Raw genomic sequence first — 26,109 nt, forward strand, 5'->3', positions numbered from 1 at the left:
CTCTCAGGTCAGCCTCAAAGATGGAGTTAACAGTGTTGTTGGGGCTGTGCGGGCTCAGGAAGGTGCCTCCACGTTCTGTCACCGACATTGAGCATAAAAAAAGCTCTGTGCTCATCTGCGAGTGAAGCCATTTTGTCATCTATGTTCTCATCTGTGTTTCAAGTATAGTCTGTAGTTGCCACTTTGTGTGTGAGATCGCCATGCAGAGGTCATACCTGAACCTCTTGTACTTTCCTGGATCATCAGTCTTAAATACCATTGATCTAGTCCTCAGCATATTTCAGATCTCCTGGGGAAGACTGAGTGATTTTGTTGGTACACACTCATCCACGAGTGTCTGAATAAAGTCCATGACAATCATGTCCAGTCAAGTCCAATTCATTCAGGGGCATGATGAGTCCTTGAACATGGCCCAGTCCACCAGCTTGAAGCAGGCCCTTAGCCACTCAAAGACTATAAAGCGTAGGAACAGAGTTAGGCCATTCTGCCCATTAAGTCTGCTCCTCCATTTCATCATGCCTGATTTATTAACCCTCTATACCCCATTCTCCTGCTTTCCCCATAACCTTTGACACTCAGTAACTTCCCTAATACTGATGTCAGGCTCACTGGTCCACCATAATTTCCTGATTTAACTTTAGAGCCTTTCTCATGCAGTAGAACAAACAGCATTAGCTATCCTCCAATCCTCCGGTACCTCACCTGTTGTTAAGGATGATTTAAATATCTTTGTTAGGACTCCAGAAATCTCTGCACTAGCCTCCTGCAAGGTCTGAGGGTACACGTAGTCAGGCCCTGGGGATTTAGACACACTAATTTGCCTCAAGACAGCAAACACCTCCTCCACTGTAATCTGTAAAGAGTCCACGAAGCTGATGCTTTTTGCCTCACTCCTATAGACTCTGAGTAAATACAGATGCAAAAAATCCATTTAAGATCTCCCCACCTCTTTTGGCTCCATGCTTGGATTATCATGCTGATCTTCCAGAGGTTATTTTCCATTGGTATTTATCTTGTTCCACGTGAACTGGAAAACATTGTGTCAATATCACAACATATGACCGTGTTAATGGGATTATATTATGGACCATCCTACAGTCTGTGGGATTTAAAGGAGCAAATTTGTAGAGGGATTGCAGGCTGTTGCAAGAAACATAAAATTGTGATAGGTGATTTTAATGTTCCACATATTAACTGAGACTCCCATACTGTAAAAAGGCTGGATGAGATAGAGTTTGTCAAATGTTATCAGAGGTCCTGTCTAGAGAGGGTGCAACACTAGATCCCCAAATAGGGAATGAGACAGGACAGGTGACAGAAGGGTTGTGTGGAGAAACACTTTACATCTAGTGATTATAATGCCATTAGTTCAAGATAATTATGGAGAAAGATAGGTCTGGTCCTCTGGTTGAGATTCTAAATTGGGGAAAGGCCAATTTTGATGATATCAGGAAGGATCTGGTAAGTGTGACTTGGGACAGGCTGTTTTCTGGCAGTTGTAATTGGTAGTGGTAGGCCTTCAAAAATGACATTTTTGAGCGTATCGAGATTGTGGGTTCCTTTCAAAATAAAAAGCAAGGATAACAGGTTTAGGGAACTTTGGTTTTAGAGAGATATTGAGGCCCTGGTTAAGAAAAAGAAAAAAACACCATTACAGATATGGGCAGGAAGAAGTAAATGAGGTACTTGAGGAGTATTAGAAATTCAAGAGAACACTAAGAAGGAAATCAAGGGGCTAAAAGAAGGCATGGGGTTGCTGTAACAGGCAAAGTGAAGGAGAATCACAAGGGTGTCTACAGTTATATTAAGAGCAAAATGATAACAAGGGACAAAATAAGCTCTCTGGAAAATCAGAGTGATGATACTGTATATGCATGGAGCTAAAGAGATGGGGGAGATCTTAAATGGATTTTTTTTGCATTTGTATTTACCTGGGAGACGCATACAGTGTTTATAGCAATCAGGCAAAGCAGCAACAAGGTCATGGACCCTGTCCAGGTTACTGAGCAGGAGGTGTTTGCTGTCTTGAGGTAAATTAGGGTGGATAAATCTCAAGGTGTTCACTTAGTTCCTGTGAAGGCAAGTGCAGCAAATACAGGGGCCCTAGCAGAGATATTTAAATCATCTTTAGTGATAGGTAAGATACCAGAGGATTGGAGGATAGCTAAAGTTGTTTCACTATTTAAGAAAGACTTTCAAAGATAAAACATGAAATTATAGGCCAATGAGACTGACATCAGTAGTGGGAAAGTTATTGGAAGTTACTCTAATGGACTGGATATAAAGTATTTGGATAGACAAGGACTGATTAGGGATAGTCAACATAGCTTTGTATGTGGTAGGTCATGTCTAAACAATCTTACAGAATTTTGCAAGGAGATTAACAGGAAGTTGATGAAAGAAAGGCAGTGGATGTTGTCTACATGGACTTAAACAAGGCCTTTGAATGGTCAAGTAGATACAGTTACTTGGTATTCAAAATGAGATAATAAATTGGATTAGACATCGGGTTTGTGGGAGAACCCAGAGAGTAGTAGTAGATGGTTGCCTCTCTGATTTGGATGCCTGTGACTAGTAGTGTTGCACAGACATGGTAGATAGATAGATATCTTATTGATCACAAAGGGAATTAGTGTCACAGTTGCATTACAAGTGCATATATATAAATATTAGAAGAGAAGTAGAAGAATAAAAAAATAAGTTACCACAAACAATCTAACAGGAGAAATCGGCTATAGGTTGACTCATTATAGAGCCTAATGTCCGAGGGTAAGAATTACCTCATATAGCGCTTTTTGGAGCAGCACAATTGTCTTCGTCTATTACTAAAAGTGCTTCTCTGTTCAGCCAATGTGGCATGCAGAGAGTGAGAAACATTGTCCAGAATTGCCAGGATTTTCTGTAGGGTACTTTGTTCTACCACAGCCTCCAGTGTGTCCAGTTTGACTCCTATAACAGAGCCAGCCTTTCTAATCAGTTTATTGAGCCTGTTGGCATCACCCATGCAGTGGGTGATGCCAACAGTTCATCACCATCTCTTTTGTGTTACTGATGTTGAGCTGTAGATGATTCAGCTTGCACCATTTGACAAAGTCTTACACCAGGGCCCTGTATTCATCCTCCCATCCTCCCTTTATACACCCAACTATTGCTGAGTCATCAGAGAATTTCTGCAGATGGCATGAGTCAGTATCATATTTGAACTCCGAAGTATACAGGGTAAACAGGAAAGGAGCCAATACAGTCTCTTGTGGGGCTTATAGCCATGTCTGACACACAGCTCTGAAAGTGCAGAAACAATGCATCCATTATTTAGGATACAATGGAAGCACCAACCTTCAGTGAGTGGAGCTTTCCCCCAGCAGTGAGGCCTCATGGTATTGAAGACACTTGAGAAATCAAAAAGCATTATCCTCACAATAAATTGGTGCAAATCTGTGGATGACACAAGACTGGGAGTGCAGTGGACAGTGAGGAAGACAATTAAAGCTTGTAGTGGGATCTGGACCAGCTGAAAAATGGCAGATGGAACTTAATGCAGATGAGTGTGAGGTGTTACACTTTGGGAAGACAAACCAGGGTAGGACTTGTGTGTTGAGCAGTAGGGCACTGAGGAGTGCAGTAGAACAGAGGGATCTGGGGATATAGATCTTTAATTCCTTGAAAATAGTGTCACAGGTAGATAGGGTTGTAATGCTTTTCACCTTCAAAAATCAAAGCATTAAGTACATGAGTTGGAATGGTATGTTTTAGAAAACATTAGTAGGCCTAATTTGGAGTATTGTGTGCAGTTTTGGTCACATACCCAAAGGAAAGATGCAAACAAGGTTGAAAGAGTGCAGCAAAAATTTACAAGGATGTTGCCAGGTCTGGAGGATCTGAGGTATAGAGAATGGTTGAATAGGTTAGGACTTTATTCTGTAGAGCATGCGATGGGAGATATGATAGACGTATGCAAAATTATGAGGGGTTAGATAGGGTAAGTGCAAGCAAGCTTTTTCCACTGAGGTTGGGTGATACTAGAACTAAAGATCGTGGGTTAAGGGTGAAAGGTGAAATGTTTAAGGGAACATGAGTGGGAATTTCTTCACTCGGAGGATGGTGATAGAACAAGCAGCCAAAGGAGGTGGTGGATGCGGGTTCAATTTCAGCTTTTAAGAGAAATTTGGAGAAATCCATGGATGAGAAGGGTATGGAGGGCTATGGTCTGTGTTTGGGTCGATGGGACTAGGCTAATTAATATTTCAGTGTGGACTAGATGGGCTGAAGGACCTGTTTCTGTGGTGTAATGTTCTATGGCACTAATTCCTCAATTTATAATCACAAATATGCAGAACAAAGACACTTGCCTGAGATTAGATCATTGTACTCAAATGGAGAACGAGGTGATTATTTGGTCAAAACTAAATACGAGCAAATGAGTAAAGATGATTTAGCAAGGTATATAATTGGGAAAAATACCTGAAAAAAAGCTCTTTTTGATAGAAGTAAAAATATTAAGTTAATGAATAATCTTTGCAAAGTAGAATTTATTTGTAAAACGAAGATACTTTAAATTCTAGGCTAAGGTAATGTTCAGGTTTAAAAATTATAGTACTGAGTTTCCAGGAATAGGAAATAAATTTAAAAAATACAACTTCAAACAAATTATAGAAAACACATAAAAAGGCTAGTTATTTTTCACTGAATTTCACATAGGGACACCATTATTATCCTGTTTGGCAGCAATCTGAAAATGAACTAAGATGTGATAAACATTATAATCATGTCTTCATTTAAATATCTAGGTTTTGGTATGTGTGCTGTAATTAAAATATGCTGTCAATCTAATCTTTTCCCAAAAAAAGTTGAGCACCAGGGAGGTGATGCTATTTGCTTAATTCTCCACTGGAGGCACCATGTTCTTTGAATGCCTTTAGATTGTTGTTTCCAATCTGATGTGTTTATTTGTCCTTTCATCATTTGCAGATTTGGTTTTACACAAATAGTATCTTTAAAGACGCAGGCATAAGGGAGGATCACATCCCATACCTCACTCTGAGCACCGGTGGCGTTGAGATTGTGGCTTCAGTTCTTTCAGTGAGTAGAGTTTAAATCTAAAGAGTGTTGACTCAACCAGATGTGATGAAGTATCTCTTGTTAAAACATTGCAAAGTATTTGTGGTTGTTCTTTTGTGTATGCTTAATTTTGTGAGCTTGTGGCTGGGAGAATGACACCAAAAGTGGATTTAAAAGTAAACTGTTTAGTTAGTTAACCTGCTAAAAGCCATGTATATGTGAAAAAGGAAAATTACCTCTTTTTTATATTTTGTTGTGTTTTTCCCCTTTAAAATCTTATTACATTTCCTTTATCTGACAATTTGCAGACAAGTTTTCATTTTTAAAACATTTACCTACAGGTATTGTGTTAGTTCTGTGATAAGTGTTTGTCTTGACAACAGCAGAGGTTGCAAACCTTTGCACCACAGCTACCAACCCCATCGGTCACCTGTAGTTTGATTCATATAAGATGCAAACAATGATGCCATGAAAGTGAATTAGCAGTGTCATGTTTTTAGTTCTATGGGTTTGAATTTTTATGTTTTTTTAATCACAAGTCATAAAATACACATAGTGCCCACTTCCTACAGGTGTGCCTAATAAAGTGGCCACAGGAGTGGAACTTGGTGTGGTTTTCTGCTGCTGAAGCCCATCCATTTCAAGATTCGACCTGTTGCGCATTCAGAGATGTTCTTCTGCACACCATTATTGTAACGCATGGTTATTCGAGCCACTGTCACCTTTCTGTCAGTTTGAATCAGTCTGGCTTTTCTCGTCTGACCTCTCTCATTAATACAGCGTTCTCACCCACAAAACTGCCGTTCTCTGGATGGTTTTTGTCTTTTAGACTATGCTCTGTAAACTCTTGAGACTGTTTTGCATGATTATCTCAGGAGATCAGCAGTTTCTGAGATATTCAAACCATCACGTTTGGCACCAACAATGAATCTCTTGACCATATCTGCATGCTTTGATGTATCAGGTTGCTGCCATGTGGTTGGCTGATTAGATATTTGCATTAACGAGAAGGTGTAACTGATAAAGTGGCCATAAATGTATGAAAAAGGACAGAATTTGTGAATTTCTGGTGGGTATTTCCAGTTCCTCTTCCAACCTGAACAGTTGTGTATAGGACATGTGTAGAGTGATTTCATCTGTTGTGCAACACGTTTTTAGAAAATTGGTAAATTAAATTTATCGTGCTTTATTGTTCTGAAGAAATTACAAAGAAACACCCCGATATTCTTAGGAAGCTGCTGTCTTTGGGTATGGTGTATTTCCATTTCTCCACTTTTTGTCTCTGCATTGGAGCCTCCACAGAGACCCATTGAGTGTGCTACTTAGACTGGAGCAACAGGTCTGGGATCAAAAAGGCAGGCAGCAGTGCTCAAAGACCCTGAGAGAGTAGGAAGCAGGGGCTTGCGTCGGCTTTTCCAGTCCCTAAGAGTGTTGAAAGAGTGAAAGGGTTGTGCCCTAATCACCAGTTCTCTGGAGAATAAAAAATAAAGAAGTCAAGGTGAATGGTCATGGAAGATCTGTGCTAGGAAAATCACATCCAGGCTTCAGTTCCTGGACAACTGGAGATCTTGGTTACTATTGTTGGGCTTCTGAGTGTGCGTTGGCTGATTTATGATGTCTTTCCCGGTTTCTTTTGTGCTATAGCATTGGGGGGTGGGGGTACTGATGCTCTCTATGTAAGGAAAAGGGAATCTGTGTTCTTTTCCTTGAATACTGAGGTCAGCTGAGAAGATCATCGGGGTCTCTCTTCCTGCTATTAGACATTTATACCACACGCTGTGTGTTGTACTAGGTTTAAACCAAGGAAATAAAAACAAGCTGGTTATGATGCAAAATGCATTCAGACATCTATTAAGATTATTAGGAACAGAAGATAAAGATAGGAGTGGAATTAGGCCATTTGGCCCATCAAGTCTGCTCTGCTATTCCATCATGGCTGATTTATTATCCTTCTCAACCCCATTCTCCTGCTTTCTTCCCATAACTCTTAATGACCTGACTTATTAAGAACCTGTCAATCTAAATATATTCAATGATCTGACCTCCACAGCCATCTGTGGCAATGAATTCCACAGATTCACCACCCTCTGGCTAAAGAAATTCCTCCTCATCTCCGTTCTATATTCACCTCCCTCAATTCTGAGGCTGTGTACTCCAATCCTAGACTTCCCCACTATAGGAACTGTGCACTCCATTCATATGGAATGATTACCTATCACTCAAAAGAGCGCAGTATTAGCTGCCGCAAACTACTGTTAATACAGAAGTGATGTTTTTCTTATCATTTTGAATTTATTTATTTACAAATAAATGGTAGTGTTGTGGCGACCCATTTCCTGGCACATCCGAACCGGCTCACGATTAGATAGCCTACGGGGGCTTGCAAGCACAGAGCTTTGGAGCCTCTGCGCCACGGGGGGCAGGTTGAGGGAGGCTTAAAAGTGAGGCTGAGGATTTCGAATAAAGTTTTTTCCTTCGACTGTAGTTACTGACTCCGTGTCGTAATTTTAGCGCTGCATGTAGCACACCACTACAATTGGTGACCCCGACGGTCCAAACGATTTTGGACCAGAAATGACCGACGCAGCCTCTGTTCATGCGGTTTCGTTGAAACTGCCGGGTTTCTGGACACAGCGACCGAACCTATGGTTCCAGCAAGACGAAGCCCAATTCCACGTTCGCCAGATCACCTCAGAAGACACCCACTACTACTACGTGGTGAGCTCCCTCGACCAGGACACGGCGGCCCAGGTCGCGGAGTTCGTACAGTTGCCCCCGGCAGACAGCAAGTACACGGAATTCAAAGCCCTGCTCCTCAGGACTTTCGGACTCTCACAGCGCGAGCGGGCTGCCCGTTTACTGCACCTGGATGGCTTGGGCGACAGACCTCCTTCGGCTTTAATGAATGAGATGTTGTCTCTGGCCGACGGACACACACCCTGCCTCATGTTTGAGCAGGCATTCCTGGAGCAGCTGCCCGAGGACATACGCCTGCTGCTGTCCAACGCAGATTTCAGTGACCCCCGGAAGGTGGCAGCCCAGGCGGACTTGCTGTGGAACGCCAAAAAGGTCCATTGCACAGATCACTCAGCCCCGCTCCCAGCAGCAAACCAGTCCAGGCCCGGCCGCAGAGCCCGCCAACCCCCGGCCCAATGACCACTGGTGCTTCTACCACCAGCGGTGGGGCGCAGAAGCCCGCTGTTGTCGCCCGCCCTGCAAGTTCCCGGGAAACGCCAGGGCCAGCCGCCGCTGATGGCTACGGTGGCTGGCCATCGGGATAGCCTCCTGTATGTGTGGGACAGAAGGTCGGGACGCCGGTTTTTGGTCGACACTGATGCCGAGATCAGCGTTTTACCTCCGACTAGTTACGACACCCGCAGCAGGGCACCGGGGCCCCCCCTGAGGGCCGTGAACGGCAGCGCAGTAAGGACCTATGGCACCCGTCAGGTGCAGCTACAGTTCAGCTCCAGCCAGTTCACGTGGGACTTTACACTGGCCGCCGTAGCCCAACCGCTTCTGGGTGCGGATTTTTTGCGGGCTCACAGCCTACTGGTCGACCTGCCCAGGAAGAGACTGGTACACGCCGAGACCTTTCAGACGTTCTCCCTGGGTGCAGCCCAGTTGCCAGCCCCTCACCTCGGCTCCATCACGCTGTCCGACAACGACTTCACCAGGGTCCTGGCGGATTTCCCATCGGTTCTAGCACCGCAGTTCACAGCGGCCATGCCCCGACACGGCGTACAGCACCACATCCCGACCCAGGGACCACCCCTCCACGCCTGCGCTTGGCGGCTTCCCCTGGACAAGCTCCAACTGGCGAAGGAGGAGTTCCAGAGGATGGAGGAATTGGGGATCATCCGGTGGTCCAACAGCCCATGGGCCTCCCCCCGCACATGGTGCCCAAAGCGACGGGAGGCTGGAGACAGTGCGGCGACTACTGCAGGCTGAACGAGGCTACCACACCGGACCGCTACCCTGTGCCGCACATTCAGGACTTTGCAGCAAACCTGCACGGCACACGGATCTTCTCCAAGGTCGACCTCGTCCAAGGGTACCATCAAATCCCGATGCATCCTGACGACGTCCCCAAAACGGCTCTCATCACCCGGTTTGGCCTTTTCGAGTTCCTCCGCATGCCGTTCGGCCTGAAGAATGCCGCACAGATGTTCCAGTGGTTAATGGACGCGGTGGGACGGGACCTGGACTTCGCGTTCATCTATTTGGACGACATCCTCATAGCCAGCAGCAGTTGTCAGGAGCATCTGTCCCACCTCCGTCAACTCTGCGCCCGACTGAGTGAGTACGGTCTTACAATCAACCCCGCCAAATGCCAGTTCGGACTCGATACCATTGACTTCCTGGGCCACAGGATTACTAAAGACGGGGCAACCCCTCTGCCCGCTAAGGTAGATGCGGTCCGCCACTTCCCCCGACCCACCACAATCAAAGGCCTTCAGGAATTCATAGGTATGGTCAATTTCTACCACCGCTTCATCCCTTCAGCTGCCCGGATCATGCGCCCCCTGTTCGCCCTGATGTCGGGTCCGAGCAAGGACATTACCTGGGACGAGGAGTCCGCCGCCGCTTTCGTTCAAACGAAGGAAGCTTTGGCGAATGCCACGATGCTAGTACATCCCAGAATGGACACCCCTACCGCCCTCACAGTGGACGCATCTAACACGGCAGTCGGTGGGGTGCTGGAGCAACTCATCGCAGGTCGCTGGCAACCCCTGGCAATTTTCAGCAAACACCTGCGGCCACCTGAGCTCAAGTACAGTGCTTTCGACCGGGAACTGTTGGCGCTCTACCTGGCAATCCGGCATTTCAGGTACTTCCTAGAAGGTTGGCCCTTCACCGCGTTCACGGACCACAAACCGCTTACCTTTGCGTTTACGAAAGCGTCCGACCCCTGGTCGTCCCGCCAGCAACGCCACCTGTCCTACATCTCTGAATACACGACGGATGTCCGGCACGTCTCGGGTAAGAACAATGTCATGGTGGATGCGCTCTCTCGCCCTACCGTTCATGCCCTTTCCCAAGGGTATAGACTTTGAGGCACTGGCAGAGGCACAGCAGGCGGATGAGGAGATTCCGAGTTACAGAACCGCAGTCTCCGATTTTCAGCTCCAGGACCTCCCGGTAGGCCCGGGGGAGAGGACCCTACTCTGTGACGTCGCCACCGGCCAGCCCCGTCCCGTCGTCCCGACAGCCTGGCGGCGCCGTGTTTTCGACTCCATTCATAACTTGGCGCATCCCTCCATCCGGACAACTGTCCGGATGGTTTCCAGCAGGTTCGTTTGGCACGGACTCCACAAACAGGTCAGTGAATGGGCCAAAACGTGCATGCACTGCCAGACGGCCAAGGTGCAGCGGCACACCAAAGCCCCACCGCAGCAGTTCCATCCCGCCCACCGGCGTTTCGACCACATTCATGTGGATATCGTGGGCCCCCTGCCAGTGTCGCGCAGAGTGCGGCACCTCCTGACTATCGTGGACCGGTTCACAAGATGGCCAGAGGCGGTCCCGCTCACCGACACCACCTCCGAATCTTGCGCCTGAGCCCTGATCACCACCTGGATATCTCGCTTTGGTGTACCGGCCCACATTACCTCCGACAGAGGTGCCCAGTTCACCTCCAGCCTGTGGTCAGCTATGGCCAGCCTTTTGGGTCTCAGCTGCACCACACAACTGCCTACCACCCACAGTCGAACGGGCTAGTGGAGCATTTCCACCGTCACCTGAAGTCGGCCCTCATGGCCCGCCTGCGAGGAGCCAACTGGGCGGACGAGCTTCCCTGGGTCCTACTCGGCATCCGCACAGCACCCAAAGATGACCTGCACGTCTCGTCGGCCGAATTGGTATACGGCATGCCCCTGGTCGTCCCCGGGGAGTTCCTAACAGCCCCACGGGGGCAAGAGGAAGATCCTGCAGCAGTCCTGGGCAGACTACACGAGAAGCTTGGTAACCTGGCCCCCATACCCACTTCACAGCACGGGCGGAACCCGACCTGCGCACCCAAAGACCTGCAGAACTGTAAGTTTGTGTTTGTACGAAGGGGCGGGTATCGGCCACCGCTACAGCGGCCATACGAGGGGCCGTTTATGGTGCTCCAGAGCAACGGGTCCACGTTCGTGCTGGACGTTGGGGAGAAAGAGGAGAGGAGGTTTTCACAGTGGACCGACTCAAACCGGCCCATGTGGACCTGGTGCAACCGGCCGAGTTTCCAGCACTTCCGCGCAGAGGCCGACCTCCCAAGCAGGTTCCGGCCCAGACTGTGGACATTGGGGGGTGTATCGCCGGTTCTGGGGGGGGGGGGGGGGTTATGTGGCGACCCATTTCCTGGCACATCCGAACCGGCTCACAATTAGATAGCCTACGGGGGTTTGCGAGCACAGAGCTTTGGAGCCTCTGCGCCACGGGGGGGGGCAGGTTGAGGGAGGCTTAAAAGTGAGGCTGAGGATTACGAATAAAGTTTTTTCCTTCGATTGCAGTTACCAACTCCATGTCATAATTTTAGCGCTGCATGTAGCACACCGCTACAGTGTACACAAATCGGAAGAAACTTTGCCACAAGGTAGTATTACTTTATGAAACAGACAAATCTTGACTGCAAGAACATTTAAGACTTTGAATGTGCTCTTCCCAATAGAGTGAAGCTTCAACAAGGCTAAGCAATGGAGATTATGCTGCAATTAGTTCACAAATAGAAGCTTTGAGAAGACAGGTTTGGTCTAATGATCTGGGCTGGTAATTGGAGGCACTTGTAGAATATGTAACAATTGCAGTATGCCATCTAGAAAAAATAGCTGTCATTCACATTAGCTATTCTGAAACCTGCACACATACAAAACCCACAAGCTCTGCCACCAAGAAGGTCAAGGACAGAAAGGACTTGGAAACGTTAGTTCTCCTGATTAGCACACATCTCAGTGATAGGTAATCATTCCATCTTGATAGAGTGGATGTGGGGAGGATGTTTCCTGTCGTGGGTGTGTATCCTGCTGTCTGGTTATTGTCAGTGGTTCCCTACCCAGCAACATTGGGGAACCACTGCATCAGAAGCATTATGGCTGTTCAATAAATGTTCCCAAGGACAACGAGGGAACAGCAGTAATTGCTGCCTTCACCAGTGATACCTAGATACCAGGAAACGAAACATGCATTAGTGCAGCAAGTAGAGTTACTGCCTCAGATGCTACTCACCCAAATTAAATCTTCCACAGCTGTCTTTGTGGAACATGTTTTCCCTGTCGTTGCACTGGATTTCCTCAGGTTGCTCGGATTTCTTCTCATATTCCAAAGATGCATGGGTCAGTGGGCTAATTGCCCCTAGTGTGCAGGTAGAAGGTAGAGTCTGGGGGGTGGGTCTGATGGTAATGTCTTAAAATAGGATTTGTGTAAATGAGTGTCACAGACACGGGTGCTTGATAGTTGGCCTGGATCAAAGGATCACTTTCATTTTGGTGTCTGTGGAAGAGGGTAAATATTGTACATTAGATCTGATTTTCTTGGTGAAACACAATTATTACCGGTAATAATTATTACCTCAGGAGCTTTTACTACAGCAGTGCTTCCCAACCATTTTCATACTTGTCAATATCCTCCAAAAGCACCTTCATACTTAACAATGCCCCTCTCAGACACAATATACTTTCCATAGTGTAAAAACATGTCTAGCATATGCTAACATGAGAAAAATTATTCTGCTTTAATTTTTCATTTGTCTTTAACCTAGCTTACACAGTATCTGTGCACTGTACAGCAGCTTTGATATCATTGTGATCCTTGAGCTTGATGGGGTTTTTTTAGCAAGAATTGAAATAACTGGTTCAAATTGTGACAGCAAAAGCCGTAAGTTCCCATGCATAACAATGTCCAAGTGGTTTCTGTTTTCTATGAGTATCTGGTTCACTGCAGTAAAGCCTCTTTCAACAAGGTAGGAGGATGGAAATGAAACAAAGAGCAGTTTGGGTCATCTTCAAAGACCAGGAAACTTAGCATGACAGTCTCAGACACAAAAACTGACATTTTTGAAAAGCCATTTTTTTTCTTCAGCATTCTGAATTTTGATAATTTCTTCTTACAAGTTGCCTTCCTGTTCTTCCACTTTGCAAAGAAGTGGGTTAATTACCCAGTCTGGAATTTATAGATCATTCAAATCCTTGAATCAATTCTGAAAATCCTTCTTAAGTGACTGCAGGTGTAAGCAGTACTCTAGCAAATCACCGTCTGTGAAAAAGAGCGCCATACTTTCCATGCAGGGAAACTATGAGAACATTCTTCTCCCAATGTTTTGCTTATATATTTACAATTTTCCAATAAAAGTGGGCACAACAGTTTTTGTCTGAATTAAATTGAAATTCTCACCTTGCAGTTTCATATTTAGAATGTTCACTTTGTCATACAGATCAGCTAAGTATGCCACATCTCCACGTAGAAGTTCAGTCTGTTATGATCCCAGCCCCCTCCTTTGTGAGAATCACAAGAGCACCCGTCGAAGGGGGGGGGGGTCAGTAGACCCAGTGGGAGAGAGAGAGAGAGAGAGAAATGTGCCAAATTGCACGTCCCACCCGGGATACAGAATAAGACGACAGCGACTATTGTCTCATGGAGACCACGTGAAAAGCCGTCGGGCAAGGTGGGCTGATTGAGAGAGAGATTGCATCATCCCAATCTCTCTCTCTCGGTCGCCCCACGAGAAACCCAGCGATTTTAAAATGACTGAGGCCTGCAGACTTTCTGAGTGACTTTTATATTTCCAACCGACAATCTATTAACCCCTAGACAACAGCAGAGCTCACTTCTTAATGATGATTATTACTATACCCGCGCTTTAGATTGAGTGTTGACGATGTGCACTATCTGAATGTATGTATTAACCCTACTTTTGTGTCCCTTTATAAATAAAACGTTTGAAAATAGTGACATCAGACTTCAACAGACCTCTCTATCTTTGCTGGTAAGTTCTCCAGTTATGGGATTCGTAACAGTTGGGGGCTCGTCCGGGATTTGACACCAAATTTGGGAGGCCAGTGAATCGGGCTTGTAAATCAAAAACTTGAATCTGGTTACGCGGGTAGCCAGACGGGAAACCAGCAAAGATGGACGTGGGTGAATTTATGGAAAACCCGATGGTGGGGGCGCTAGAGGCGGCCACAAAATCAGACTTGTTAAATTTAGCGAAGGGGTTGAACCTCACAGAAGTGAGGTCGTTCATGAAAAAGCGGGAGGTACGAAGGGCCATAACTCAGTATTACGTTGGGAAGAATGTGTTTGAAGCTGAGTTATTGGAAGATATCCCTGACAAAGTACCATCAAGGGGGATGGTTCAGTTACAGGTGGAGAAATTAAAGTTGGAACGTGAACTTAAGTTAAAAGAGCTGGAAGCGGCTGAGAGAGAGAGAGAAAGGCAAAGACAGCATGAAATTCACCTAAAGAAGCTAGAAACAGAAGAGAAAGAGAAGGAATGGGCCAAGAAAGAGAAACAGAGGCAACATGACCGGGAAATTGAGAAGATGAGGAACGAGCGATGAGATCAAGGGTTAGACCGAGCGGAGCGGTTTAATGTTAGTAGGGAGTTGAGATTGGTGCCCCCGTTCGAGGAGACAGATGTCGATAGCTATTTCTTGCTTTTTGAAAAGGTGGCAGTAAATCAGAAGTGGCCAAAAGAGCAGTGGGTGGCGTTACAAAGTGTGTTAAAGGGGAAGGCCCAAAGAGCGTATGCAGCGTTGTCCCTGGAGGAGGGAGGAGCGGAGAATTATGATGAGGTAAAGAAGGCCATTCTCCGGACTTACGAATTGGTACCTGAGGCCTATAGACAAAAGTTTAGAAATTTAAGAAAAGGGTGGAATTAAAAGTATACCGAGCTAGCCCATGTAAAGGGGGTGCTCTTGGACCATTGGTGCACCGCGGAAGGAGAGGACGAGGAATATGTGCGTCTCAGGGAGTTACTTTTGATCGAGGAATTTAAAAGTTGTGTTCCGGAGGAGATCCGGATGTATTTGAATGAGAAGCCGGATAAGTCCATGTCAGAAATTGCTAGGTTTGCAGACGAATATGTCCTAACCCACAAGACAAAGACTTCTTCGAATAAAGGTCCCCAGAGAGACCGTGGGAACGATCAAGAAAGTCCGACGAGTGAGGCAGAGGTTCCACCGGGTGCTAGTGGTAAGGTTGAGGGGGAAAGGCAAGACGGCCAGAGGGTTCCAGGTTTGACCTGTTTTAATTGTGGAAAGGAGGGGCACATTGCATCTCGATGCTTTGCTCCGAGAAAGGAGATAGGAAGAGGGAAAGCCGCAGTCCCTATCAGGTGTGCCGTGGTAATCAGCAAATCGACCAGAGAGCCGAGGGTAGACAGAGTACGAGAAGGCTCTGGGAGTTGTCTGTCACACGGAACCGTGTCTGTGACGGAGGGAGGCACACCAGTTCCCATACGAATCTGGAGGGATACGGGCGCTGAACTATCCCTGGTTAGCCATAAGGTACTAGAATTTGGTCGGGAAACGGGCATGGTAAAGATGGAAGGAATAAATAAAAGGATAGAAATCGTGCCCTTATATAAGGTCATTCTGGATTGTGAGCTGGTGTATGGATCAGTTGAAGTGGGGGTGCCCTAAGAATTCCCGAGAGCTGACATGGACATCCTGCTGGGGAACGACTTAGCAGGGGGTAAGGTTTGGTCAGCCATGCTGCCAACCTGGCGACCAGCGAGTATGGTGGCCCCGTCCCTAGCGCCCAAGGACCATCTCGCCGGCGCGGTCACTCGCAGCATGTTGAGAGAGAGAGCTGTGAACGAGAGCAGTTTAAATCTGGCCAGTTTTGATTTGGTCGAGACATCTTTGCTGACCCTGTGCCATGAGGGTTTAGAGGGTGGTAAGACGAAGAGTAGTAAAGTGAAAGGGCGTGAGAGAAAGGTCCTAAAGGTAGGAAATAAAGATGAGAAATAGATAAAGCTGTTAAAAGGTCCAGAGTTGGACATGGATGATCTGTCTGGTTTGGCAGAATTGTTTGAAGAACTTGAGAGTTCTAAAGGTGTTCCCGATAATGAGAGGAGGGCAGTCCTAGATGAAAAGTATACCCTTGCCTCGAAGGAGTCTGCTGAAAAGGCCGAGGAGGTTGTTTCAGCTCGCAGGGTTGCGCCTTCCCCGGGTGGGAGCTGCCCAGAGAGTAACTGGGAGGATCGGGGGAAGTTAGAATGTGGAAAAGGTACGGGTGTTGAAAGCCTGGAAGAGGCCAATGTCCCGTTTGAGTGTGTCCAAGATGGGGATGCACGAGGTGCTGAACCTGGTAACGGAGCTCAGAAGAAGTCTGAGGTATCTGATTCAGTGGAACGGGGCGGCCGTCCTTGTGGGTCAGATAGACTCGGTTCAGTGGGAAAAGGGTTAACCTTGGTAACCGGGGGAAGTGTGAGTTCCCCGGTGTTTGTACTCGAAGGTGGGTTCAAAGTTAACGCCGAATTTAAGAATGGGGGGGTGAGGATTGTTAGCGAAGGAAACGAAAAGTCTGTAGTTTCCAAATCGAAGGAAGAAATCTTAAACCTGGCAGATCACTCACAGAGTGAGCCGGGAGATAGCGGGGCCCCCCACTCTATTGTTATGCCAGGATGGGGTGTGAAGAGGCCGCCTTCGACATGCTACTTGAGCGAAGAGTTAGAATCAAACACCAACAGCCTGAAGGGGACTGATAAAAGGGCCAGCCACCTGGGTAAAATCAAAGAATTGGGTGGAGATGGTCTAAGTCTGGGGCATGGTGTTGCTAAAATAACCCCGATGAACGGGGCGGGTGGGAGTTCACCACGCAAAACTACTCAAGTTCCCCACGGGGGGGCTCGCCGAAAAAGAGGCGATGGTTAATGGAGATGCCATTGTTAGACAGCCAAGCAGGTTGAACGGGTTTGCGCCAAAGCCTGTGAATAATAAAGACAGCCCTTTGGAGACCTGCAGGTTAAGTTAAAGGACTGAAACGATTAGTATTCGCGTAAACTTTTGTAAATGCACCTAAGCTAAGGTCACACCTCCTTAGTTTTGTTGCTTAAAAGAAAAAAAAAATAGGTGGTTATTGAATTGAAGTCTGATGTACGGTTCGCAATGTTAAGATTTAAAAGAAAGGGACACTGTAATCGTTAACTATTTAGATACTGACTTGAATGTATAATGGTAGTATTCTGTGAAAAGAAAAAAAACTTGTGTATTGTGTTAGATTCAAAACTCCTGTAAGACTGTGTACCACTCCGTTTTAACCGCTGGTAAAAACGTTTTAAGAGGAGAGGTGTTATGATCCCAGCCCCCTCCTTTGTGAGAATCGCAAGAGCACCCGTCGAAGGGGGGGGGGTTCAGTAGACCCAGTGGGGGAGAGAGAGAGAGAAATGTGCCAAATTACTCGTCCCACCCGGGATACAGAATAAGACGACAGCGGCTATTGTCTCATGTCTCAGGCAGGGTGGGCTGATTGAGAGAGAGATTGCATCATCCCAATCTCTCTCTCTCGGTCGCCCCATGTGAAACACAGCGATTTTAAAACGGCTGAGGCCAGCAGACTTTCTGAGTGACTTTTATATTTCCAACCGACAATCTATTAACCCCTAGACAACAGCAGAGCTCACTTCTTAATGATGATTATTACTATACCCGCGCTTTAGATTGAGTGTTGACGATGTGCACTATCTGAATGTATGTATTAACCCTACTTTTGTGTCCCTTTATAAATAAAACGTTTGAAAATAGTGACATCAGACTTCAACGGACCTCTCTATCTTTGTTGGTAAGTTCTCCAGTTACGGGATTCATAACAAGTCTTATTTGCTAAGCTCTAGTCAATTTTGCTTCGGGTAGATGGAGCTCATCAGCCTGGGAAGGCAGTCCATCTAATAGAGGGAAAAATCTGATTTCAAACCTCTGCTGCCTTGCGGCCATACCCACTCATGGGAAAGTCTTAGGGAGTAAACCCTGAGGACAAATCCGGAGCTGGAGTCCCTAAGGCAGTCTGACATTGCTTTCAACCTTGCTCTGGCAACGTCACTGGTGCCAAGCTGTAATGGCCCTTGTCCTTTCTTGGACAACGTTGGTGGCGTGGAGAGGGGATACTTGCTGTTTGGGCAACTGCTGGTCTTCCATGCAATCTTGCCCAGGCCTGCACCCTGGAGAGGCTGAAGCAAGACTTTCCAGGCGCAGATCCATGGTCTCGCGAGATTAACAGATGCCATCCAGTCGATTTTGAGCAAAATTCAACCAAACTGCCCAAGAGAAAAAGGTCCAAGAAATATTTTAAGCAACAGCCTTTTGACAGCCGACGCATTTCAGTGTGAAGAAGTAGTGTTGGAACTCTTACAATAGACAATAGGTGCAGAAGTAGACCATTCGGCCCCTCGAGTCTGCACCGCCATTCTGAGAGCATGGCTGATCATTCACTATCTACACCCAGTCCCTGCCTTGTCCCCATATCCCTTGATTCCCCTATCCATCAGATATCTATCTAGCTCCTTCTTGAAAGCATCCAGAGAATTGGCCTCCACCGTCTTCCGAGGTAGTGGATTCCACACCTGCACAACTCTCTGGGAGAAGAAGCTCTTCCTCAACTCTGTTTTAAATAACTGACCTCTTATTCTCTATCCATGCCCTCTGGTACTGGACTCTCCCAACATCTGGAACATATTTCCTGCCTCAATCCTATCAAATCCTTTAATTATCTTAAACGTTTCAATCAGATCCCCTCTCAATCTCCTCAATTCCAGCGTGTACAAGCCCAATCTCTCCAATCTCTCTGCGTAAGACAGCCCTGCCATCCCAGGAATCAACTAGTGAATCTACGCTGCACTTCCTCAACTGCCAGAATGTCCTTCCTTAAACCTGGAGACCAAAACTGTACACAATATTCCAGGTGTGGTCTCACCAGGGCCCTGTACAAATGAAAAAGGACATCCTTGCTCTTGTATTCAATTCCCCTTGTAACAAAGGCCAACATTCCATTTGCCCTCTTCACTGCCTGTTGCACTTGCTCATTCACCTTCATTGACTGGTGAACTAAGACTCCTAGGTCTCTTTGCATTTCTCCCTTACCTAACTCTACACCGTTCAGACAATACTCTGCCCTCTTGTTCCTGCTTCCAAGGTGGATAACTTCACATTTATTCACATTGAATGACATCTGCCAAGTATCTGCCCACTCACCCAGCCTATCCAAGTCTCCCTGTATTCTCCTAACGTCCTCTTCGCATGTCACACTGCCACCCAGTTTAGTATCGTCAGCAAACTTGCTGATATAGTTTTCAATGCCCTCATCTAAATCATTGACATAAATCGTAAAGAGCTGTGGTCCCAATACAGAGCCCTGTGGTACCCCACTAGTCACCTCCAGCCAGTCCGAGAAACACCCATTCACTGCTACCTTTTGCTTTCTATCTGCCAACCAGTTTTCTATCCATGTTGAAACCCTGCCCCCAATGCCATGAGCTCTGATTTTACTCACCAATCTCCTATGTGGCACCTTATCGAATGCCTTCTGAAAATCTAGGTATACAACATCCACTGGCTTACCCTCGTCTAACATCCTTGTTACACCCTCAAAAAACTCCAACAGATTAGTCAAGCATGATTTGCCCTTGGTAAATCCATGCTGGCTCGGCCTAATCCTATTTCTGCCATCTAGATGTGCCACTATTTCGTCCTTAATAATGGACTCAAGCATCTTCCCCACGACTGACGTTAGGCTAACAGGGCGATAGTTCTCCGTTTTCTCCTTCCCTCCCTTCTTGAAAAGTGGGATAACATTAGCCACTCTCCAACCTTCAGGAACTGATCCTGAATCTAAGGAACATTGGAAAATGATTACCAATGCATCTGCAATTTCCAGAGCCACCTCTTTTAGAACCCTCGGATGCAGACCATCTGGACCCGGGGATTTATTAGCCTTCAGTCCTACCAGTCTACTCATCACAGTTTCTTTCCTAATGTCAATCTGTCTCAATTCCTCTGATATCTTATGACCCTGGCCCATCCATACATCTGGGAGATTGCTTGTGTCCTCCCTGGTGAAGACAGATCTAAAGTACGCATTAAATTCTGTTGCTATTTCCCTGTTTCCCATAACAATTTCTCCCAATTCATTCTTCAAGGGGCCAACATTGTTCTTAACTATCTTCTTTCTCTTCACATAGCTAAAAAAGCTTTTGCTATCCCCTTTTATATTCCTGGCTAGACTGAGCTCATACCTGATTTTTTCTCTCCGTATTGCTTTTTTAGTTAAGATCTACTGCTCCTTAAAACTTTCCCAATCATCTGTATTCCCACTCATCTTAGCCCTGTCATACTTTTTCTTTAATGCTATACAATCTCTGACTTCCTTTGTCAACCACTGTGGCCCCTTCCCCCTCTTTGAATCCTTCCTTCTCATTGGAATGAACTGCTTTTGCATCTTTTGTATTATGCCCAAGAATATCTGCCACTGCTGATCCACTGTCTTTCCTGCCAGGGCATCCGCCCATTTAACTTTGGCCAGCTCTTCCCTCATGGCTCTGTAGTCTCCTTTATTTAATTGCAACACTGACACCTCTGATCTGCCCTTATCCCTCTCAAATTGTAGATAAAAACTTATCATGTTATGATCACTACTCCCTAATGGCTCCTTTACTTCAAGATCACTTATCAATTCCTGTTCATTACACATCACCAAGTCCAAAATAGCCTCGTTCCTGGTTGGCTCAAGCACAAGCTGTTCCAAAAATACATCCCTTAGACACTCCACAAACTCCCTATCCTGGGGTCCAGCACCTACCTGATTCTCCCAGTTCACCTGCATGTTGAAATCTCCCATAACGACTACATTACCTTTAGCACATGCCAATGTTAACTCCCTAATCAACTTGTACCCAATATCCACGCTACTGTTTGGGGGCCTGTACACAACACCCATTAGGGTCTTTTTACCCTTGCTGTTCCTCAGCTCAATCCACACAGACTCTACTTCCCATGTTCCCAAGTCACCTCTTGCTAAGGACTGAATCTCATTCCTTACCAACAGGGCCACCCTACCCCCTCTTCCCATATTTCTGTCTCTACGATAGCACGTATACCCTGGTACACTCAATTCCCAGGCCTGATCCCCTTGCAGCCATGTCTCCGTTATCCCAACAATATCGTAGTTCCCCATTTTCATCTGAGCTTCAAGCTCATCTGCCTTATTTCTGACACTACGTGCATTCAAGTATAGAATTCTTAGCCCATTCCTCCTCTCTTTGCTTAAAAGACTGTCTACTGTACCTAACCCAGCTCCTTGAACTTCCATCGGGCTAATTGCACCCTGAATTTTGATGACCTTCTCAAGATTACCCAAACCTTCTACACATTTAATCCCATGCTCCTTCTGACCAACCTTCTGGATCTGGATCCCTGCCCCCTGCACACCTAGTTTAAACCCCCCCGAGCAGCACTGGCAAACACTCCTGCAAGAATGCTAGTACCCCTCCGGGTCAGATGTAGACCGTCCCTTCGAAACAGATCCCAATGTCCCTGGAACAAAGACCAATTATCCAAAAACCTGAACCCTTCCTTCCTGCACCATGCTCTCAGCCTCGTATTAATGTGCATAATCATTCTATTCTTCGCCTCACTCGCATGTGGCACAGGTAGCAATCCCGAGATTGTCACCCTGGAGGTCCTGCCTTTCAGCTTCACTCCTAACTCCCTGAACTCTCTAAGCAGGACCCCCTCACTCACCTTACCTACATCGTTGGTCCCTACATGGACCACTACATCTGGGTTCATGCCCTCGTTCTCAAGAATAGCCTGCACCCGATCTGAGATGTCCCGGACCCTGGCACCAGGGAGGCAACATACTATCCGAGACTCCCGATCTGCCCCACAAAATCTCCTATCTGCCCCCCTGACTATAGAATCCCCTAAAACTATCGGTCTCTTCTCTTCCCTCCTCCCCTTTCTAGTTGAGGGTTCAACCTCTGTGCCAGAGGCAGGAACACTGCAACTCATTCCTGGTAGGTCATCCCCATCAACAGTATCCAGTACGGTATACTTATTGTTAATGGGAATGGCCGCAGGGGTGCTCTGCTCTCTCTGCCTGCTCCCCCTGCCTCTCTGGACCGTCACCCATCTGCCTAAATCTTGGTTCTTTGGTGTGACTACCTCCTGATAACTCCTATCTATCTCTGCCTCTGCCTCCCGAATGATCCGTAGTTCATCCAGCTCCAGCTCCAACTCCCTAACTCGGGCTGATAGGAGTTGCAGCTGGACACACCTCTTGCAGGTGTGGTGATCAGGGACAACTGTGTTGACCCTGACTTCCCACATACTGCATACGGAGCACACCACTGCTCTGACTGTCTCCCCCATACCTGAACTGGATTAATAGAATAAGTCTAAAAAGCACCTAGCGACCTTACCTTCTTCCCCTCAGCGAGCAATCACACAGGCTTACCGAAGTCCCCTTACGCCGAAGCCCACTTAGCCAAAGCCCAGGACTCTGCTTCCACGGACTCCGCTGCCCGCTCTGACAAGAAGTCCTGCCTTTTAAAGTGCGCGCTCGACACTGACGTCACCCGCGCCTGCGCAGTTCCCCCTCCTCCACAGGTATTGACCAGGTAGGCTTAAATCCTACGTACACGGTCGAATTCTCTGAGCTCCCAGCTGAATCACAAGCTGTAACTTGCTCCCGATTCAAATGGTTGTCATCGTTATCTTGGCATATCTGGTCAAATATTCTACTATTTAATGGATAAGCTTTAATTTTGTTGATAGCAGATATTACAAGAGTCATGCTTAAAAAAAGACACTGGCTAAGGTTTTTGGCTGCAAGGTGCTGACAATAAATTATACAATGGATAGCGAACAAACTTGGAATTTCTTTTTTCATAAATGCCATTAAGTCAGCATGGTGACCTGTCATATATGGTGCTCCATCTGTTGTACAAGAAATCATGTTCCTAATTGGAATACTTTTGTACATTTTGAGGTCATTGTAGATTGATTTCCTGATAGTTGTTTTAAACTTTTTACAAAAAAGAATCTCTTCATAAACTTTTCCATTTTTGATAAACCGTGCATACACTATTAGCAATGCTCCATTGTCTCGCATGGTTGACTCATTGAGGTGCATCCCAAACTCTATTTTTTGTAGCTCTGTGCCTGGTTGATACTCAATGTCTTCATTCATTTTGTCAATATGATGAGCTACAGAGATATTACTCAGAGGAATCAATTTTGAAATACTGGTATCCATTTTAAAAATGGTGGTGAGCACTTCTGATACAGTAGTCATTCTTAATCTTTCGCCAATTGTATGAGATATTCCATACTTTTCTATCATTTTGGAAATGTTATAAGAAGCAATGAGACCACTATCAAGGTAATTTTTAGTTTTCTTGGCAAATGACTTGAGTGTGCTACGCTTTTCAAATGCTTCTTTCTTCATCTGGAACTGAGTAATACTAAAAGTAGCCTTTTCAGAGTGTCCTGCAATCTTGATGTCTTCATTAGACAGTACAGCTATTACAAATAAGACATGTGGGGCATTGCTGATCTGATGGGAACAGAATAAAACCATACTCCAGGAATGTAACATTGTATGATGCACTTTCTGTAGTTTCTGTTTCTTAGCGGGATTAGAGTTCAGGGCTTCACTGCCTTCAGACTCATAGACGGGGCTAAATTAAAATTAAAAATTAACACAAACTGAAATGCCTATTGGATTTGACGACAGCAGTCAGTTGACATGGATGGAACGATGGTAGCGACACACAAAGGAACGGCGAGGCAAAGATGATGATCACAACAGCGAAATTTACGTTGACAATGATTCAGATTGGAATCTGAATGTTAGTCAGAATAGAGGTGGTGTTCAGCCAGCTACCTTGATACTGTTCCAGGTAGCACAATTGTCCAATCACGTAGGATCTCATAACACCCAAAGATAGTTCTTGACCACAGATATGAAGTTAAGATCACTTTGAACACCTCAAGAGTAATCTGTGGGGTTGGCAGGTTCACTGATTGGCTCTAATTCACCGTTTGGTTCCATTGTGTGTGGTGTTGTAGCGTGACCTGTTTTCTATAGATTTGTAGAGAAAGTTGAGAGGGTGTACTTGACTTACCAGCTGTTAAATTGCGTGAACTCATTCTGTGCTGCAAGACAAGGGGAACTGTTGGGCACCCTGGTTGCTAATTTATGCATCCCCAATAATGTCTGTTTGGTTGGTAAGGTCAGATGAGATTTCCGAGTTTCAGATGCATTGGGGCGACAGGTGCCTACCACCTGCAGAGCTATGGCTCTTCCTGCGTTCCAGTGCCTCTTCCTTTTTGTTGAAAGTGCCTCTCTACTAACAATCAGTCAGGTCTTCTGCCTCAAGTTAGAATGCCACTTACCACCTTACCCCCCTCCACCACAAGGATCATGCATGCCCCCATGACAACTTCTGTTTCTCCTAATGCCTCCCTCGGACATATAACCGTCCCATTGGGTGGGTGGTACCGTTTCCGTTGGAAATCACAGGATAACAACCACTCTCTACATGACAAACTGTGTTGTACATGAAGAGAAAGCTTCATTCAGAAGCTCATGTATTTTACTTTTCTTAGTTAAGTCTATCTAGAATTGCAGATTTGTATCTGTTATATTCCAAGCTTTAAGTGATTATTTAATGGAAAGCAGCTTGGAACAAAATTATCATTGAGGCAGTAATTTGCTGCACCGCCTACTAGATCATTCTGAAACAGAATGGTGATGACACACAACTGTGGGTTCGTTTTGATACCACCATACATTTTGGCTTGTACAGTCTCTTCAGATAATCATTCTACTGTATTTACATGGATTATTATTCTACTCCACTTAAAATGGGTTATTATGACTTCCTATTACTAATTGATAATTATGCATTCCAATAGACTTATTTAATATAAAGAGCTGGTTTTAAAGTTTATAATTTAAAAAGCATGAAAATATATTAAAATAATGCAAATCATATGATCAATATCCATAGATTTACTTTTAGGTAAATTTGGTAAAAATGAAGGAGCTTTAAATAGCATGACTCTTCTTCCCCTCTGCCATCAGATTTCTGAATGGACATTGAACCTTTGGACACTACCTCACTGCTTTTTATTTCTCTTTTTGCAGGACTTATTTAATTTAACTTTTTGTGTGTGTGTGTGTGTGTGTATATATATATATTTTTTTTACTGTAATTTACAGTTGCATATTGCAATGTGCTGCTGCCACATAACAACAAATTTCACGCCGTATGCCAATGATATTACACCTGATTCTGATTCTTGGTGAAAGCTCCTTGAAATTGCTTGAATTTTTTTTCAAGCGTGTATCCCATTTCTTGGGGACTTCATCTTTTAAAGTTATGAATGGGAATTTTGGTTCGGTGCATCCACACATGACCTTAAACTTGGCCACCCAATGAAGATAAAGACAATAAGTAGTTAAATTAACAGAGAGATCTTAATGCTACGTTGCTGGTACATCATTTTCACTACTTTTAACAAGAGATTTTACTAATGGGAGCTTCTACTCCAAAAGCAGCTTTAGCAACATCTGGCCTACCTAAAGTTGGTAGATAAGCGATGCAGTTCATGCCAAGAAGCGTCCCCCGTAATATGTTGGGATGCTACACGCTGCCTAAGTTTGTCATACAGACACCTACCAATTACTCATGGCCTATCTGCTCCCCTGTCCTGAGCCCATCAGCATCAACAGTCATTGTCTAGAATTGTCTTATTGCCTGCCTTGAGATACATTAAACCACTCCTACAATTTTTAAAGTTTTCTAGTGCCCTGCTCAGGTAAGTCCTCACACACATTTTACCTGATTCTCATAATCATGGCCTGGTAAATGACTCCTAGGATTTAGCTAGAACAATGATTTTGGATCTCTGACCATCCACCCCTGCTACCTTGGTATCTCAGCTACTCTATTTGCTGCCCTGTCCTACTTTAAGAGAGTCAATTGCTGTTGAAAACATAAGCAGAAGTGTGAACTTTCTGCAAACTGTGCATGGAGTGTGAGGTGAAAATAGAGCAGGATGTAATAACGATGGT

At 45.6% G+C, this 26,109-nt stretch overlaps 1 protein-coding gene across 7 annotated transcripts in view; it reads left to right on the forward strand.

Annotated features, from left to right (window-relative positions):
- Positions 1–26,109, forward strand: part of slc2a9l2 (solute carrier family 2 member 9, like 2) — a 408,559-nt gene that overhangs the window by 239,969 nt on the left and 142,481 nt on the right. For all 7 annotated transcript variants that reach the window (XM_059964824.1, XM_059964823.1, XM_059964828.1 and 4 more), the window contains one exon: positions 4,969–5,079. In XM_059964824.1, the coding sequence (XP_059820807.1) occupies positions 4,969–5,079 (111 nt within the window). The remainder of the gene's footprint in view (positions 1–4,968; positions 5,080–26,109) is intronic.

The sequence above is a fragment of the Hypanus sabinus genome, chromosome 3, assembly GCF_030144855.1.
Source record: "Hypanus sabinus isolate sHypSab1 chromosome 3, sHypSab1.hap1, whole genome shotgun sequence".
NCBI lineage: Eukaryota > Metazoa > Chordata > Chondrichthyes > Myliobatiformes > Dasyatidae > Hypanus > Hypanus sabinus.